We start from the raw sequence: 19,389 nt of genomic DNA, 5'->3' as shown, positions 1-19,389 counted from the left end.
CGTCCTCGGATTTATCTGCAGTAGGTGCATAGATCTGTATGATATTTAGTTTATTTGTGTTTGTCTGTAGTTGGAGAAATAAGAGCCGATCTGATACTGGAGTAAAATTAATGACCGACTGCATCATAGACTTAGATACGAAAACTGCTACGCCGTGTCTGTGTTGACTACTACTGTTTCCGGAGTAAAATGCTATGCCATTTGTTGTCGAAAAACTGCCAGAATTTGGCCACCTTGCCTCACTAGTGCCTAGAATGTCGACATTTAATCTTTGCATTTCTTGTATTATATTATGCATTTTGCCTGGATCATACATAGTCCTAACATTCCATGTACCAATTTTTAATACTTTCTTGGGTGTTTTTCTATTTTCTTTAAGAGTGGTATTTATTACTTAACAGGGATTTTGCTGGTTGACGACCCGGGAGGCCCTGTGGTCTTCTTGTGATATACCTCTCATGCCGGATCCTGGTCTCCGATTCCCATGATCAGTGGTTGAGTTGGCTTTTTGTTGTACAGTCATGATGATCGTACTAGAGATATCCATGATGGATCTTTAATGTAGTGATTTCTCCTTGCCTTCTACATCCTTATGCCGTTGACTAGTAAATAGTTCTTCCGCCTTTAGTGCCAATCTCTTGACCTCAGGACAAAAGAGTGCCCTTTCACTTGCATACCAACCGAAGTTTGAAAACAAGTGGGGACTGCTTATTCCGGCAGTCACTCGGTCGCCAGAGCCTCGTCAGTTATCTAGCAGGGTGCACCGGATGATCAAGATCAAAATCATCACACGGACAGGTGAGGTTGACATTTGGATAGGAGAGGCTATATGTTGCGCGTCACCATCCCTTACATCCCTTCAGTTGATTATACAGGGGAAAATCCAGGGCAAGAGAAGTGTAGGAAGGAGACGAATCTCGTGGTTGCGTAACTTGAGGGAATGGTACGGATGCACATCAACCGAACTATTTAGAGCAGCAGCATCTAAGATCAGAATAGCCATGATGATTGCCAACCTCCGTCGCGGAGATGGCACGTGAAGAAGAAGATAATGATACTATTTATAAATCAAATTATCGATTTAAATTTTCATAAAAGTAATAGTACCAAAATTAAATTGAAAAACTGAAACCAATCATGATAATCTACATTGTAAACATAGGTATTACATCTTGGAGCATTAGTTATTTCATACAATAGATTAATACATACACGAAGATAATTATACAGGGTGTTTCATTGGGAAACGGAAATACTTGAATGGTGAATAGAGGTCACTGAGGCGGTTCTAGATATACTACATTTATTGCCCCACCGATTTTTATAACCGAGTTACAGGCTGTTTTATCGACTTTGCCCATTTCTTTCTGGAGGCGCCGCCCGATTCATCAACGACTCTACCTTATCGGTAAGAGTCAACGGTAAATTGAAGGTGAAATTACAAAATAAAATTATGTATGTCTTTGTAATTACTTTATAATGCTAAAAAAATTACGGGATCTGGATTTCAGTGCATATTTTTTTTTATAATTCTCGTATCAAAGTTGCGCGTGAAGTTAGGCGTGTTCATGACAGTTGAGGAATTGGGGTTGCGTACCCATTAAGTCTATTGGCCTTTACATCACTCGATTTTCCTATTCGAAGAGAGACTCGTTATGTTTGTGCCTCTATTCCTTAGTCACGCTATACCAGAAATATACCAATAATTCAGCCCCTCAAATATTTTTTCACAGAAATGTAGTCGATGGGTTCTACCTTGATAGGTTATTTACCTGTATTCGGTTCATCCTTTTGATTTTTAGATTACAATTTACACTTATTAGTTATTTTTAAGATAGTTGAACTTTAATATCTGAGGAGGTCACGGTGTATATATTATTGTGTTTCAATTTATAAATCAAAGATAGAATAAAAATTTAATTTTTTTAATATAACGCGGGCACATAAATTTGATACACCCTATATATTGATTTGTAAATATTTATTAGAAGTTAGCTTTCACGCAAGGTGGTTTCTCCTTAATGATTTTTTCCATGAAGAATATTAAAAACATTTTTGTAAATAAACAGTGAAACGAACATTTATTTACGATTATAATTTTAAACCGATTGTTTATTACGGGAAAGGTAGAAGCCATAGGTAATTAGTTCTTAGAAAATTAAGGTAAAGAAAGTTTGGAATTTTAATCTCTTTTTGTTTAACCCCGAGTAAATTTTGTAGAATTTCCCGAAAGTAATTATTATGATGGTAGGAATATTTTTGAAAGTATGAGTGGTTTTTTCGAATGAAAAAAAGAAGGGGGAAGAAGAAATGTCTCTGATTGGTTTGGCAATTTGGAATGGGAAGGAGAGAAGGTTGAATTTTCAGATAGTTTTGTAAAGAGGGATCATTCTGTTACCGGCATTCGAGAAGAGCAGTCAAAAGTTTTCGTGAGTAGTTCAGAAGCAAGTACTAGTGGTGGTTTTGATAGTGAGAGTAGCTGAAAAATGGAACGAGAGACAAATCAAATCGAGAAGAAATACCTCTTTGATTCTGTAAAGTCCAAGAGAGTAAGTTACAAGAATTATCGTTATTAAAATTATTTGTGACACCAAGTAAAAAAGATACTTGGGTCTCAGGAGATTATTGTTTGAGAGAAAGAGAGGAGAGAGTTTTGGAGTTTATTGAACGAGTACTGGCAAAAAGAGGCCTGGCTTGTGTTTTGGAGAAATAGTTGCTGGTATCCTGCTGGATTGTTTGCTGAGAACGGAGAGGGCTTTGATTGGTAGCCTAACATAATCAACAAGGATGAGCTGTTTGGGTCAAGAGGAGACATCATTGTGTGTGAATCAAAAAGGTCAGTCAATAACCTATGTGATAGATTTTCTTTATAATCATCTTTATAAAATTTAATAGGAAGTATAAGTAATTTGCGAATACCAAATTTGTTTGTTTAGCTTGTTTTTTATTAAGGGTATCAAGAACAAAGCGATAAATATTTGTTTGAATTAGATTAATTTATATGGTAAAAGTATCTTTTGGACAGTTATGCCCACAGGATTTAATTGATAAATTGATAGAGCATTGCTTTTGATAATAAAGGTATTTGTATGTGTTTATGATTTTTCTATTTATTTCCTTTTCCTATTTTGTCCCGATAAGGATCAACTAAGAGATACTGAAGCCACGAGAAAGGATAAGTATAACCTAAGAGAATTTAATTAAATTTTTTTTGACAAAAGGCACCCTGAGATTTTTTCTTAATATTTTTATGTATGATTTGCGTTAATTAAATAATTGATCAAATAAATAATAATTAATATAAAAGTAATAGAAAGCAGATCATAACAATATCGATGGCTTAGAACCATAGTGACGTAACTACAAAAAACACAATTTCTAATAAAGTGAAATAAAGGTTTTTAAAACAGGGAACGCAAATTACTAAATATTTAATGGAATTATACCAACCGAAAGTATTTTTTAGTACAAAATAAAGGTATGAGAAATAGAATTTGTAGTAAATTTTATTATTTTATGTTTTTGGTAAAAATGATATAGGTTTTAGTTACACCTATATGTAGTTACGTTTTTGTTACATTAAAAAATGTAGATACGTTTAATCTTAAGTGATCGTTTTAATAATAAAAATAAAAAAAATAAACGGTATTTATTAAGCCAAATACTAAAAAATACAAATAAAAAATAATATTAATCACTATCTTCTTGATCGGATATGTTTTCGTTCCCATCTGTTCCATGACACTCGTTAAAAGAAGCATAAAAAACATGATATGTTTTGGGAATAACATCTTGACAAAGCTCCAAAGATTTTTATGTTTTTCAGAGGAGATAGCCATGATACTTGTATACATTCTTTCCAGATCAAATTCTACTTTTTGTTCTCTACGTAAGCTTTGTCTTACAGAAATATTAGTTGAAACATCAAATTCTAGGAAAGCTTCTGAATCCATTTCGTATTTAAAAAACACTGTGTTTGGGCTTTCTTTTTTAAACTGAAACCAAACGACTTTAAGCCTATTTATTTTGTTGCCATTTGTATCTATTTTTTTTATTATGTATAGTTTTCTGTGTCAAGCTATTAAAATCGAAAAACGCTGTTTGATCCATTTCAATCACCCTGTACTTTAAATTTCTGGATGCTGTTATTATAATCGCATACCAACCAGATGGATCAAAAATGTCTACATTTCGACTTTTTTTTTCTATTTGCGCATGGACAGAATCACATTCCATCTTGGAATGGCCAGGTTCGAAAAAATGTGGTTAATTATAAAAACACTCTCTAAATTTTTAACGGCATAGAGAAACATTGAAACCATATTATCATTTCGATTCTGTCCACTGCACGTGTCTGAAAAAAAATTATGCTCACTGTGCAGCTGATTTTCGGATAAATGTTTCCAGATGCATGAAGCAATCTCGACTGAACCGCGTTTAGCCATTCCTTCCTGCCAAACATAATTATAGGCATCTTTGGAAGCAACATTAAAAACTGTTAAATTATAGACAGCTAATCTGAGTTTGTAAAAAAGTTTTTTTGCACTAGTTTTTGGGCAATAGCGGACTGCTTCTAGGTCGAATTCAGCTAAGGAACAATCACCAGCAAGTGCCTTTTCTTTTATGGAATTCTTCATATTTCTGGCTAATGTTTTTCTTTTTAAATGGCTTTCGCGCTCACTCTGTTTTTTAGCTTGTTCGTTTGCTGACAAGTGATCAAATGCGAAACATTTGTCGCACAAGTCCTTCCTGGGAGTATGAAATGACAAGTTACACTCCGTATTAAAAATATTTCTGTCATACCACAGCTTTTATGGATTCAATTTTTTATTTAAGCTGTCTTCTTTATAGAGGTAGTACATTATTTGAACATTTAAGTCGGATGCCAGATATTGCTTAAGGGTATCTTTTCGGCAGTAATGAGAAGGTACTCGAGGAAATAAATTTATGTGATCAATAATATTCTGTTTAGCAATTTCGGGACGTTTATTTGCAGGTAGGTGATGACGTCTTTTGTCAGATTGTATTATATTTCCTGAGTGCGTTTAGATAGAATTCTCCTTACAAAAGTTTCAGATATGTTTAAAGTTTTAAGAAAAAATCCTTGACATACTAAAATTTTTCCCTTCTTTAACTAAACTGTATATGACGGTGTTATGTCGCCTAGACACTTCTGCTTCAGTTTGTTTCGATTTTTTCTTAATAATGTCTATCAATGAGCGGATGTATTGACGCTGTTTTTCAATATCCCCAATATGCCAAAAAGCTCTATGAAGTTCATCTCTCGTTTCTGGATTAAAATTTTTACTACACTTTTTTGGGCATTTACTGCAGTCTTTCTCCTTCATTTTTTTCTCAGGCACCTTTTTACCACGAACAGAAATATAAGCTTCACCTTTTTGTCTACTTGTTGTTCTTTGATTTTTTTCCACATTATAGGATAAGCAACTCTTCTTCTTTTTCTTTGTTCCCCTGTAGTTAGAACTGCGTCGCAAGGTCAACATTTATAAGGGACGGTTAGTGCCAAAAGAACATATCGCCCGTTACGAGTTTACTTTACAATATTTATTTATGAACCCAAATAACGTAAGCGCTCTTACTTTACTATGGGCCAAAACAATAATGTTTTTTTGTACTTACGCGTAATGCCATCTTGTTAAATATTGATAGTAGCTATTCCGTTTATTTGGCACTAAATTTTTACACCTTAGACATATTTTTGGCTATCTTAACTCAATTTCGCCAATTTTGTAGTTACGTCACTATGGCTCTAAGCCATCGATATACAGGATGCAATAAAAAGGAAAGTCATAAATTAAATCGCATATATTGGGACCAAAAAAGGTTCGATTGAACCTAATTTAACTTAGTACTAATGTACATAATGTTGTATATAAGGTTGTCGTTTTAATTTTAATGATATAAGATTTTACGTTCAATTCAAGAAGTATTCAGATGCGTAACATTTTAAATTTTATTTTAAAAATGCGATATAAACTGACTACACCAAACTCACAGCCTTTGGTGGATATATAAAGATACGCCTCTTGACCAATACAAGCCCTAACTCGACTAATAAGTGTCATACTGTTGCTAAATATAGTGACAGGCAAAATTATGGAATAAATTCACTTTTTCGAGAATGGCAGATTTCGGTGAGAAATCCCGAAACCGGTCGATCTTTATTTTTAAATAATGATTTTTGGCATATGTATCACACTAGTAACGTCATCCATCTAAGCGTGATGACGTAGTCGATAATTTTTTTAAATGAGACTATGGAGTCGTGTGTTCATTTGAAAGGTTATTCAATTATCTTTTCAGTAATATAACCATTACCATAATTATTATTACAGGATAGCTAAAAAATATTTTTGAATTAAATTAATTGACACAAAAAAATGTATGTAATTCATTTAATTCAGAATACACTTTACTGCTGTTAAAAAACAGAAGAAAATATTTATATGACAAATAAACATTGTTTTCCGCCACGGTTCTTGAGACATTACTACGGTTGCCTAAATCGACTAACCAATGAACATTAAGGGTGAGATTACGTCACGAGAGTTTACTGTCATTTGAATCGTAATATGATTTTTTTCGAATCCTGAGAAAACCAAGTATTTTAGAAAAATTTAAACGCAGGATGCAAGATTACATTATTACCGAGGGCGGAAAACCCCTTAGAATAAACAAGCAGATTCTATTGAATGAAATATTTGAAATTAAATATCACACTTCTCTTTTATTTTCAGCCCTGTAACTTATTAAAATAAACATTATAGAAGTTTTCAGGGACTTTCAGCCCTCGGTAATAATGTAGTCTTTCATTCTGAGTTTAAATTTTTCAAAAATAGTTATTAGTTTTCTCAGGATTCGAAAAAAATGAATACAATTAAAACACATTTAGAATTTTGACATGCGTCAAAATTTTGCGTTAACTCAATGTAAAATTCTGAACTGTTGAATTCCAGCTTCCCTAATAATTATTGTACATCAAAAGACATTAGAAACTATTTGTACAGGATTGAAATCTGTATTGGAAATAACTGTTAAAATTGGTCTACGTAATTAAACATATTCCAAAATTTTGTAAAAATGTAATACATTTTAGTTTTCAGCCCAAACTTAGGCCACACACAATGCAATAATGTTCACATTTTTGAACTGTCAATATTTTTATTTTATCATCTATTGTTTAAAAACAATACAGTTGATAAGATACCCTCAGTTGCGGAGAAAGGATTAATAATAAAGATTTTTTTTATTCAGTCAATGGTGTGAGCACTGTCAGTTAAATAGTAACGTGTGGCCTTACTTTTACTCGCATACCTATTGTGGCAAATGTATCATATTTTTCAAAATTTTGGAATGCATTTAAATCGTAGAACAATTTTAACTTTTGGTTTTAATACAGATTTTAATTCTCTACAAGTATTCTCTCATGACTTTTGATGTAAAATAATTAGGGAAGCAGGAATTCAACAATTCAGAATTTTACATTGAGTTTCCTATGGCCCTTTTTATGATTCACCACCCGTATAAGATAAAATGTGTACTATTTGTCTAATTATTTCATAATAACACAAATAATACACATATATACACAATAACACACATTCAATGATCGAAAATCATTTAAAAATATGGGAATGTAAACTCTTGTGACGTAAAGTCAAAAATATAAGTCTCCCCACCACCGTCGGACAAGACAACCGTAATAAAGTCTAATAACCGTGGTTTTCCGCTTAAATGAGACGTTCAAACTAAAAAGAGGCAGGTGGGTGACAGCTTGAACATTTAATTTAAGCAAAAAGCAATGTTTACTTGTCAAATAAGCAAATTCTTTTTGTCTTCTGACAGCAGTAAAATATCTTTCGAATTAAATAGATTACATACATTTTCCTTTTTATGTCAATTAATTTAATTCAAAAATAGTTTTTTTGGCCTCCTGTATAAATAACTACGGTAATGTTTATATTAGTGAAAAGAGAATTTAATGGCCTTTCAAATGAACTATCACCCGACCCCTAGTCTCATTTAAAAAAATATAGATTACGCTCCCCTGTCATCACTCTCAGATGGATGACGTCACTAGTATGATACATACGCCAAAAAAATCAATATTTAAAAATCGACCTGTTTCAAGATTTTTTCTTAAAGTCTCCGACTTACTCCCCAAATTCTCTCATTCTCGAAATAATTATTTTATTTCATAATTTAGCCACTCTCTGTATATTAGTTTAGTTTACATTAAAAGAAGCTCTAATATTGTAGTTTTATTAGTAAATTTAAAATTACTTACCATTTTCACGAACTAAGTTGATCATAGCGTCATCCGTACCAAATATATTTAAAACATCATTAATTTTACGTATCTCGTCAGGTCCCTCAGTTTCTTGATTTTCTTTCCATCTAAATATCTTCCTCAAATCCGTAATTGCTTTAATATTTTTGCCGCCATAAAACTTCGGAAGTAAATAATTTCTAGCCTCTTTCAGAAACTTATTAGGTGATACCTGAACATCTTCGTCTTTGGACAAAGAATGAGAACTTTCTTTTTTTTCTGCTTGTTCTTTCATTTTGTACAATTTCTTTCTTTTGTAAAGTATTCCTACAAGTATAAAAACTATTGAGATTATGTAATATGCTTTTTCTCATGAGGATCTTTCAGTGCGTCACAGTTTTTCGATTTCTTTCTTACGCATTAAATTGTATGTGACAGAAAAAACGCACGTCGGTGATTACATTTCGTCGGTGACATTTATAACATTTACTCTAGTTGTCAATAGATGGCGCCATAATCGAAAATAAAATAATTTGCGAATTATAGAATATATCTACGAATATAATCTGAACAATTTAAAAGACTATACAAATCAAAGAAAATACCATTTTATAAATGCAATAAACAAAATTGATTTGTTTTTATGCCAAATTGCAAATAAAATTTGACAACTGTCAGATTTAACTAAAATGCCATGTCACTAAAATGTATATTATCACGGACTTACGTTTTTTTCTATCATTTGTGACGCACTGAAAAATGCTCATGAAAAGAAGCATATACTTCTCCAAGAAACTAATGCGCCACGTTAAAAATTGGTCATTTTTAATGTCTCGAATATCCTAAACAGGTTGTCCGATTTAAGTGATTTTTTAAGTATGTTATAGCCTTAGTCTTTAACAACATAGCTGTAATAATATTGTTGCTAACAGATAGATTGTCATTGTATACCGGGTGTACCAATCAAAATGAGATTTATTTCTCAAAATTCGCGTCACCCTGTTTTCTTAACATTCGGTTTTTTTATTTATTCGCTTATGTTGGATAATAAAAAAGTTAGGTACTTTAACAACCAGCCTTGTTTTTCATTAATATAGGGTGTTTTTAAATAAGTATGACAAATTTTAAGGGGTAATTATTCTGCATGAAAAAATATTGACAGTTCTTTATAAACATATGTCCGCAAACGCTTTGTTCCCGAGATAGGGGGGTGAATTGGGATACACAGCATCTCAGTAAACATCATATTAAAAATAAACCTTTTAATAATTAAATGCCCGTGGTAATGTTTGTTTTTAATAAATACGATTAACCTAGTTTTTGCATCGATGCATGCTAGTATTTGATACAAGGTCGAGTTGCAATAATATTCAGTGGGTGTTTATTAACAGTCAGCACTTTTGAATCACGTTCACCTTGGCTTACCAAAACAGTAAATAAACAATAATCGACTTTAATTATATTTTTACGAGAACAGATAAATCAATCAGCAGTTGAGATTCCAGGGGGTAACATCGATTTCAAGTAAATACTATACCACCAGTTACTTTCTGTGATATATTTAACGTGTAAATAAATGTATTAACAACGAACGATATTTACTACATCAACCCTCATAGTCGGGGTAACCACCCCTAAGTATCCAGGGTGGCTCAGAAGACAGGAGCCACCATAGGGGTGTTAAAATTTTTCTTATAAACTGAAAATTTATTTATTTTTTTAAAACCGGTTGAGGTATGCAATTTAAATTTGGTGGTATTTAAGAGGTATCTAGTTATTGAGATTTTTTGACATACAATTAAGAACTTTATGTTCACCATTGGCGCACATAAGGGTCGTATTACCAGTATGCAATTCAATGGTGAATATTAAATTCCTAACTGTATATTAAAAAACGCGCACCTCTTAAAAACCACCAAATTTTATTTACATATCTTAACCGGCTTAAGAGCAATAAATAAATGGTCAGTTTGTAAGAAAAATGTCAACACCCCCTATCTCGGAAACGAAGAATTTGCAAACATACGTTTATAAAGCAAACTGTAATTTTTTTTTCTGCAGAACTAACCCTAATTTGTCATACTTGATGGTCCAATAGGAAACATAGGACATGGAAACAAGTCACCTATAATGCTAATCAATTTCATCAGAAGTACTGGCATCCTAGAGTTTAACTAGATTAAGGTATGCACAAAAGATCTTTATAAGTCGAAGTGCTGAGAGGCTCCATAGCCTTAACGACCTCACATAATCTAATCTAATGGTCCAATAAGTTTTCAATTAAAAATCTTTTAAAAATGTTTTGGATATTTTTAAATATTTTTATTAGGTTGAAAACTTTGACTTTCATTTAGCAGATGTCGCCAGGCACCTACTAAGTTACGTCAGTTGTAATGCGGGGATAAACTCTCGGGAGTTTCGTCACTTGAGGCAGAGAGCAGCAAACCTACGCCTCTCTGATGATTACTCCAATTAGAGTCGAAAATCGTCGATTTAGAGTGCTGGTTTGCGCTCTCTGTACTAAATGAAAAATAAGACAGTTTTGCCTTCGCATTGCAACTGAATAAAAATGGTATACATTTTTATTTTTATTTGTCAGACTTATTTAAAAACACCCTGTATTTACGAAAAACAAGGCTATTTGTTAACCCGGGAGTAGTCGCGCTCACTTCTGTAACGTGAATAGTCGCGTGTTAGATTCTATATCAAAATACGAATTTAAATACGAATTTACAACAAATTTTTATTTTATAGTATTTTTATTTACTTGTTATGTTAGAAATATTATTTCTAACAATTATTAAAGCTAATTGGCTCTCCTCAAAGCCATAAATTACACAACAAGAAGAAGAAAAAAAAATAATAAAAAAAATTCCTACGCATTACTATACCCTTCCTCGAGGCAATTACGAAATTTTTCAAAATTGCAAAATTTTTCATCAAGTTATCGCGAAAAAGGATAAAATGTGAGATTCTATCTAACGGCGCGACTACTCGCGGGTTAAATAGGCTATTGATTATGTATTTTAGAAAGGAACTACAACGTTAACGGGGTTTTATTGTTTCATATAGTCAATGGACCTCTAAATATGAAAAACCGCGGAGTGCTACCATTTAAAGGGTGCGTTTTCGAGAACGGGGTGAATTAGTCCCTAGGTACAGGGCGAATTAGGCTGAGTTCTATGCACTTTTGGTACAAACACGTCTACAGGAAAATTGTTCTAGGTTAAATTTACTATCGAAATATCATATCTTAAAGTCAAAAATGTATTTTTTTTACAAAAATATATTCAAAAGAAAAAAACACGAAAGATAGCAATTTTGTTTTTGTCCCATAACTTTGTTCCACGGAGATATAGGTATAGGCACTGCTTCACAGAAAAAAAACTTCCAGCCATTCTCTTTAAAATGACGTTTGGTAGAAGTCTGTAGGATTTATAGTTTCCAAAATATGATTTTTCAAAATTTGCCACTCACAGCGATTTTGGCTGAAGGAAAATACTGATCAAGAAGAAACAGAGGAAATACCGCCTAATGAAAAAGAAATAATAGAGAAACTAAAGAAAAATAAGAGCCCAGGAACGGATAAAGGTAAGAGCTGAAATGTTTAATGGAGGGCCAGTACTAATTAAGCATTTGGAAAAGTTGCTAAAAGAAATATGGGACGAAGAACACATACCAAAAAAATGGACTGAAGCCACACTGTGCCCAATTCACAAAAAACCGACAAAGTGGTGGTCTCTTGATACCACTCCCGGATATTTCGGCCTGGGCCACTTCTTCCGGCGATCGTGCGCCTTACAGGGGAATAGCGCTACTAAACGTTGCATATAAAATATTTGCAGTAGTGTAAGAAGAGGACGCAGCATAGTGGATCCATTTTTTGCTGCGTGAAATACAAGCAGAACGCTACGAATACGGTAAATCTACAGCGGCTCTATTCATCGACTCTAAACAAGTTTTTGACAGAGTAAAACGAAAACAAATATACAAGGCACTATGCGAAAATGGAATTAGTAAAAACTTAAGGCCATGGGTACATAATTCGCAAATATTTTACGGCTTTCCCTACTTTTTCTGTCTTTACACGGCAAATTACGTGTAGTAAAATTCACACTGGTATGGATATGTAAACATTACTAGAATGTCATTCTACTTGAAAATGTCATCATTAACTTAAAGAGATGGCTTTTGAATGTTCTTGGATGACTGGCTATTTGTATAATTGCAAATTATTAATTCAGTTAATAAATGTGTTAATTTTTTCACCAACTATGTATTCAGTGATTGTAATAATTTATAAGTAAAACAAAAACTAATACTCAATCGAGAAAAAAAGAAAAGTGTTAAAGTTATTTTTTAATAATATATTGTTACTATGGAACGCTTACAATTTTGAACATATTTAACAACAAAATACTTGGATCACAGAATATTATTATCCTGATGTAATCTCTGCTTGGATCTTCCACAAATAATACAAAATAAATAACTTTCTATTAATTTCACGTATTAAATCAATTATTTATCAAATACACTATATATCAATATTATTAATCAACAACTCAAAATATTCCCGATGCCATGTCAAATATATAAAACTGTCAATGATTGTCACTGACAATATGCTGACAATATTCTATTCGACTAAGTGCGTTGTAAGACAAAGATAGATTTGGAAAATATTACCACGGACATTGTGTTCATTTTTTTCGAATCCTGAAAAAACCAATAAATATTTCTGAAAAATTTAAACGCAGAATGAAAGACTAAATTATTACCGAGGACCGAAAGTCACTTAGAATAAATAAAAATTTATTTTGAACGAGATATTTGAAATTAAAAATCACACTAAATTTTCTTAGTTTTTCACCCCTGCAACTTATTAAAATAAACATTATAGAAGTTCTCAGGGACTTTCGGCCCCCGCTAATAACGTAATCATTCATTCTGCGTTTAAATTTTTCAAAAATACTTATTAGTTTTCTCAGGATTCGAAAAAAATGAATCTCCATTTGAATAGCATTGCAGCCGAAAATACGTACCCATCCTCTTAATAAAAATGATAAACGTAACACTCAGAGAAACAAAGGATAAGGTTAAACTAAATGGTAAAGAAACAGATAAGTTAAGGGTTAGTGACATTTTTTTTTGTGACGAATTTTCTTTCCCCCCTTCTTTTTTTTGGTTTATACAGGATGTCCAGAAACGCTACCGACAAACGAAGATAGGAGATGGCTCAGATAATTTTAAGACAACTTAACCCAATTCACCTAGTCCGAAAATGCTTCCTAAGGGAGCTAGAGGTATTTTAAGATGGCGTCTTGTAATTAGTTTTTCTTAAATAGCTCCAGAACGCTTCTATTTAGAAAAACGAAAATTGGTACGCGTATTTACCTACCACAGATATATCGATTCCACCTATTGCAAATTTCTGGTACCAGTCATAGGCGTCCTTTTTGGGTAGAGCAACGGTTATTTTATCGCTTAACTTTTTGTCTTTGATTTTTAAGCATCTTGGAGTCTGGATTAAAATTGTGAGGTATTCTAGTACTAAAAGGTACTCTTGCTTTAAGTCGATAGGATGGATCGTTTTCTAGACAAATCGATTTGAAAAATTTTCGTTTTCTGAAGTTTAAAAATAAATGCGAACTCAATCGACTGTAGGTGGCAGTGCAGTTACATGAAAATGGCCGATATAATTGTGATAAAGTATTTTGATATAATTAATATCTTTATTGATGTAATTAATCAATACAAATAAATCATTCATTAAATGAACACACCCGACAAGCATTCAAACGACTTTGATACATAGGTTAACGGATGATTTGTTATATTTTCATCCCAATTCCTCTAGTTCCAAATAAGCGGCAGCACTCTCGCTTGAGTTCGCGAATACCTACATCTTCTTTTTTGATTGATCATATGGGCCTTTGACGGTAATCCATAAATATTATATTATATTAATACGACGCTAACGAGTTCTAAAAACAACTGTTTTTTTATATAAAAACAGACTAAAAATCTAAAAATTAAAGGAATAACGCCGAAAATACAAAGAATCGCTGATATAACTTAATTCACCTATGAAATGACAATTGAGTCAAAATTTTAGTGTCAAAATTTTATAACAGTGGAGTAAACTTACCTGAGGTTGGACCAATTACAAACAAGCTTTAAGGCGCGGGAAATTTGAGTTAGGTACTCCTCTTGGTTTAAAAACAGACTATAGTAACGGTCATATGCGTCTGTTTTGGGTAGGTCAACGGTTATTTTATCCCATTTAATGTAAATTTAAATCATCCAGCTTGACCTAACCTAAACGCAACATTCATAACTCATTTTCAATACACATCACCCCTATTTAACGTAAATTCAAATGATCCGGCTTGACCTAACCTAAAGGCAACATTCATATTTCATTTTCAATATACATTATCCCCATTTAATGCACATTCAAAAAGCTTTATACAATTTAAAATTTTAAAAATAATTATTTAAAATTAAATATTATTTTTAAAATAATTTTTTTATTAGTAAATTAAATTTATACTATAAATTTAAAGGTTATTTTATCGTATAATTTTCTTGTCTTTTATTTTTAATCATTTTTGACACTAGATTATTAAATTATGGGGTATTCTAGTACTAAAAGTTACTCTTGCTGTAAGTTGGTAAAAGACACTGTTTTCTTGAAAATATTTTTCATTTTTTTTTAAATTCAAAAAACGAAAAATTTTCAGATCCTTTTTTTTCTAGAAAACGGTGTGTCCTACTGACTTAAGGGGCTATCCTAGTGTAAAAGTTCGAAATTCATATACTTTTTTGGGAATTTCTAAAATAAAAAGTACTATAACAATTGTTTTGAACATTTGCATGAGCTTTTATTATAAAAGGAAGTACATGTAAAACCATTTTCATGAAAAAATATTGAAAATTATAAGATTTACGCGCCATCTACTGACGCCGTGAAAATAAAAACGTAGCTCCACTGCTGCAGTGATTGGGACTAATAGAGATCCTGAAACATAAAATTTCAAAGTTATTATTGAAATATAAGTTATTTTCTATACCATCAACTAGGGGTTTTTTGATCCGATAAAAATGTCAATTTGGCGGTTTTTGAAACTGAAAATGTTTTAAATAATTAAAAAAAATTCAACACTTCGCCATTTTCCAAATTTTAATATTTTTCAAAAATCCTAGTTGATGGTATAGGAAATAACTTATATTTCAATAATCACTTTGAAATTTTATGTTTCAGGATCTCTATTAGTCCCAATCACTGCAGCAGTAGAGCCATGTTTTTATTTTCACGGTGCCAGTAGATGGCACATAAATCGTTTAATTTTTAATACATATTGTTTTATGAAAATTGTTTTACATGTACTTCTTTTTATAATAAATGCTCATGCAAATTTTCAAAACAATTGGTACAGTAAATTTTATTTTAGAAATTCCCAAAAAAGTATATGAATTTCGTACTTTTACACTAGGATAGTCCCTTAAATCAATACTACCTTTTAGTACTAGAATAACTCACAATTTAATAATTTAAAGTCAAAAATCTTTCAAAGACAAAAAAGTTATGCGATAAAATATCCGTTGCCGTACCCAAAACGGACACCTATGACCGGTACTAGAAATTCTCAATGAATGGAACCCATTTACCTCTGGACGATACAAATATGGGTACCAATTTTCGTTTTTCTAACTAGAAGCATTCTGGAGGTATTTAAGAAAAACTAATTAGAAGACGCCATCTTCAAAGAGGTCTAGCTTCGTTAGGAAGCATTTTCGGGCTAGGTGAATTGGGTAAAATTGTCTTTTAAAATTGCCATTTTAAAATGTTATGAGGAATCTCCTGTGTTCGTCTGTCGGTAGAGTTTCTGGACTTTTATAGTATATATCTTTCGCGCATTTCTCACCTCCCTAAACGACTCCGCCCATCATATAAAATGACTAAGCATCGGTACCTTAATGTCTATCCAGTGCCTTGGGCTTACTTCTGAGTAGTTCAGTTCACTGAATATGATATACAAACCTATACAAGTATACAAACCTTTTTCATCCTTTGGTGGATGATCAGAAATTCTCCAAATTCTTATAGAATTATCTTTTCCTCCTGAGATAACATAATCAGGATTTATTGGGCTGAAAATGGCCACAGTAACTGGTTCATAATTGGCATTTTCAAATGTAGCTGTTATTGCTCCTGCTTCTACATCCCAAATCTAAAAAAAAACAACATGAAATTATTTGAGAAGTATTACAATAAAAAAGCTACAAATTAAATTGCACAAAGTACTAAGTGCAAAGTACAAAGGTGAAATGGAAACCCCTTGCAAAAATATACATGTCTAACAGTATACTCTATATTAAAATCACAATAAAGATGCACTAGAAATAAACAAACCAAGTATATTCAAATGGGAAATAAGCCACAATTTTACCTAAAAATGATTTTATTAACGTTTCGACGCCCAAGTCGGGTGTCGTTGTCAAAATACAAAATAATACTGTAAATAAATATAATATAAATATAAATAAAATACAAAAATAAATCAGTATTATTTTGTATTTTGACAACGACACCCGACTTGGGCGTCGAAACGTTAATAAAATCATTTTTAGGTAAAATTGTGGCTTATTTCCCATTTGAATATACTTGATTATAAAAATGCCACAAGAAAATAGCTTCAGAACAACATTAAATAAACAAACCAAGACACGTTGAATGTTACGAGGAGCACTCCCGAATCATGATTTGGGATTTACAATGTATATACATTTTATGATTTGGAAGTGCTCCTCAAAATATTCAACGTGTTTTGGTTTGTTTATTTCTTCTTCTTCAGGTACCATCTCCGTTACGGAGGTTGGCAATTATCCTAGCTATTTTAATTTTTGAGGCAGTAGCTCTTAGAGCTTATTTTGAACTGCATCCAAACCATTCTCTCGGGTTCTTCAGCCATGAAATTCGTCTTCTTCGGCCATCTATCTTTCCTTGAATTATGAGTCACAGGATGCCATCCTTCTCGCCCCGCATCACATGTCCGAGATACTGTAGCTTCCTTTCTTTAATTGTAAGTTCAACTTCCTTCTCTTTACCTATTCTTCTCAGTATGTACTTCATGGACCAGGAGATAGAAAAGTTGCATACAGTTTCACAAGACATACGTGAGAAATTCCTCAAACCACCAAAAATAAAGAAGAAATCGTGGATGACAAACGAGATTTTAGATATGATGGAAGAGAGGCGAAAGTCCAAAGATCAGGACATGCCATTATACAAAAGAATAGATAAAGAAATCGAAGAGAACAGTGTGCGGAAATCCAGCAATTGCAACATAAACACGATTCATTCAATATGCACAAAAAAGTTAAAGAAGCTGCAGGCTTATACAAACCTAGAAGAGTTGGGTGTTTGGCAGATAACCAAGGCAAACCACTGTTAAGTGTGGAAGAAAAACTAGACACGTGGAAGAAATATGTGGAAGTAACTTTTGCAGATGGAAGGCAGAATACCATTGAAGACACTGAATGCCAAACAGGACCCCCGATTACCATTGAAGAAGTCACGTCAGCTATTAAAACAACTAAAGATGGTAAAGCTGTAGGGCCTGACCAGTTTTATGTAGAACTCCTAAAACTTATGGATGAACAAGGAATAAAATGGATAACAACGGTATTCAATAAAATATACGTAACTGGAAAAATACCCCAAAGCTGGTTAAAGTCGACCTTAACTTTATCCAAAAAAGTAAATGTCAAAACATGTGAAGACTACAGAACAATTAGCCTAATGAGCCACTTACTCAAAACGTTTCTGTAAGTGATACACGGCAGAATATATAAAAAATGCGAAGAACAGATATCATGGACGCAGTTTGGATTCCGCGATGCCTTAGGCACCCGAGAGGCTCTATTCGCTGGCCAAGTGCTTATGCAAAGATGCAGGGATGTTGACTGTGACGTGTATCGTCACAGTATACGTATACGTTTTATCGACTACAAAAAGGCATAAACATCTTGAAAGAAGCGGGAGTAGATGATAGAGACGTGAGAATCATATATAATTTGTATTACAACCAAACTGCCAATATTAAAGTGGATGACCAATTGACAGAGGCAGTCTCCATAGATAGAGGAGTGAGGCAAGGATGCATCCTGTCCCCGGTGTTGTTTAATATATACTCTGAATGTATCTTCGAGCAAGCGCTAGGAGAACTACAGGAAGGCGTATTAGTCTCATTAGACATGCCGACGACGCTGTAGTTTTTGCAGACAGTCTAGATGGTTTGCAAAGAATAATGTCGCGCATATCAGATATAAGTAGAGAATACGGACTTGATCTCAATACGAAAAAAACAAAGTACAGCTGGTTCCTAAAAAAACTGATACGACTCTTAGTAAGATTTGATCATGTTGAGCAGTGTATGATTGGTCTGACATTATATTATATTTATTATGACAGACAAATCATAAAAAAAACAAACAGCAATTTTTTCAAGTTGAAGTTATCTGACAAATTTTAAGATTTGGCAGTGACAGTGACAGTATGTAAATAATAAGTATTTATCCTTCAAAATATAATAAATTAAATATAATTAAACTCATATTCATTAAATCACACCTCATCAAAAGCTTTTTACAAGTCAGCGATTTTGATATGGCTTAGAGCCAAACTACATCAAGATCGCCTATAAATCGTGCTGGTAATTGCCTTGCAGCGAGACCAAAAACAAAAAGAAGAAGAAGAAAGTACACCGCTCAATTTTCTACAAAATACGCTTTAAGAGTCGTATCAGTTTTTTTGGAACCAGCTGTACATGGTAGTCAGTAAGCACGAAATATTAAATACACAGCTTTTGGTTAACCAACAACTAATTGACAGGGTCGACAGCTACACATACCTTGGTACCAACATAAACAGCCAGTGGGACCACTCAAGTGAAATAAAACAACGCATAGGAAAAGCGAGATCAGCGTTCATAATGATGAAGTCTCTTTTTAGAAGCCACGATTTATCTCTTGCTACCAAAATCTCTATCATCAGATGCTATGTATTTTCTACGTTTTGTACGGAGTAGAGG

The 19,389-nt window shown here is 32.7% G+C and overlaps 1 protein-coding gene across 4 annotated transcripts in view; it reads right to left on the bottom strand.

Annotated features, from left to right (window-relative positions):
• The window catches only part of LOC114334840 (gem-associated protein 5), a 284,268-nt gene that overhangs the window by 53,262 nt on the left and 211,617 nt on the right, over nt 1–19,389 (bottom strand). For all 4 annotated transcript variants that reach the window (XM_028284946.2, XM_028284949.2, XM_028284947.2 and 1 more), the window contains exons 12-13: nt 16,356–16,527; nt 8,309–8,617 (exon numbers count right to left, since the gene is read on the bottom strand). In XM_028284946.2, the coding sequence (XP_028140747.2) occupies nt 8,309–8,617; nt 16,356–16,527 (481 nt within the window). The remainder of the gene's footprint in view (nt 1–8,308; nt 8,618–16,355; nt 16,528–19,389) is intronic.

The sequence above is a fragment of the Diabrotica virgifera genome, chromosome 3 (assembly GCF_917563875.1).
Source record: "Diabrotica virgifera virgifera chromosome 3, PGI_DIABVI_V3a".
NCBI classification, from domain to species: domain Eukaryota; kingdom Metazoa; phylum Arthropoda; class Insecta; order Coleoptera; family Chrysomelidae; genus Diabrotica; species Diabrotica virgifera.
This window is presented reverse-complemented; position numbering and strand designations above follow the sequence as displayed.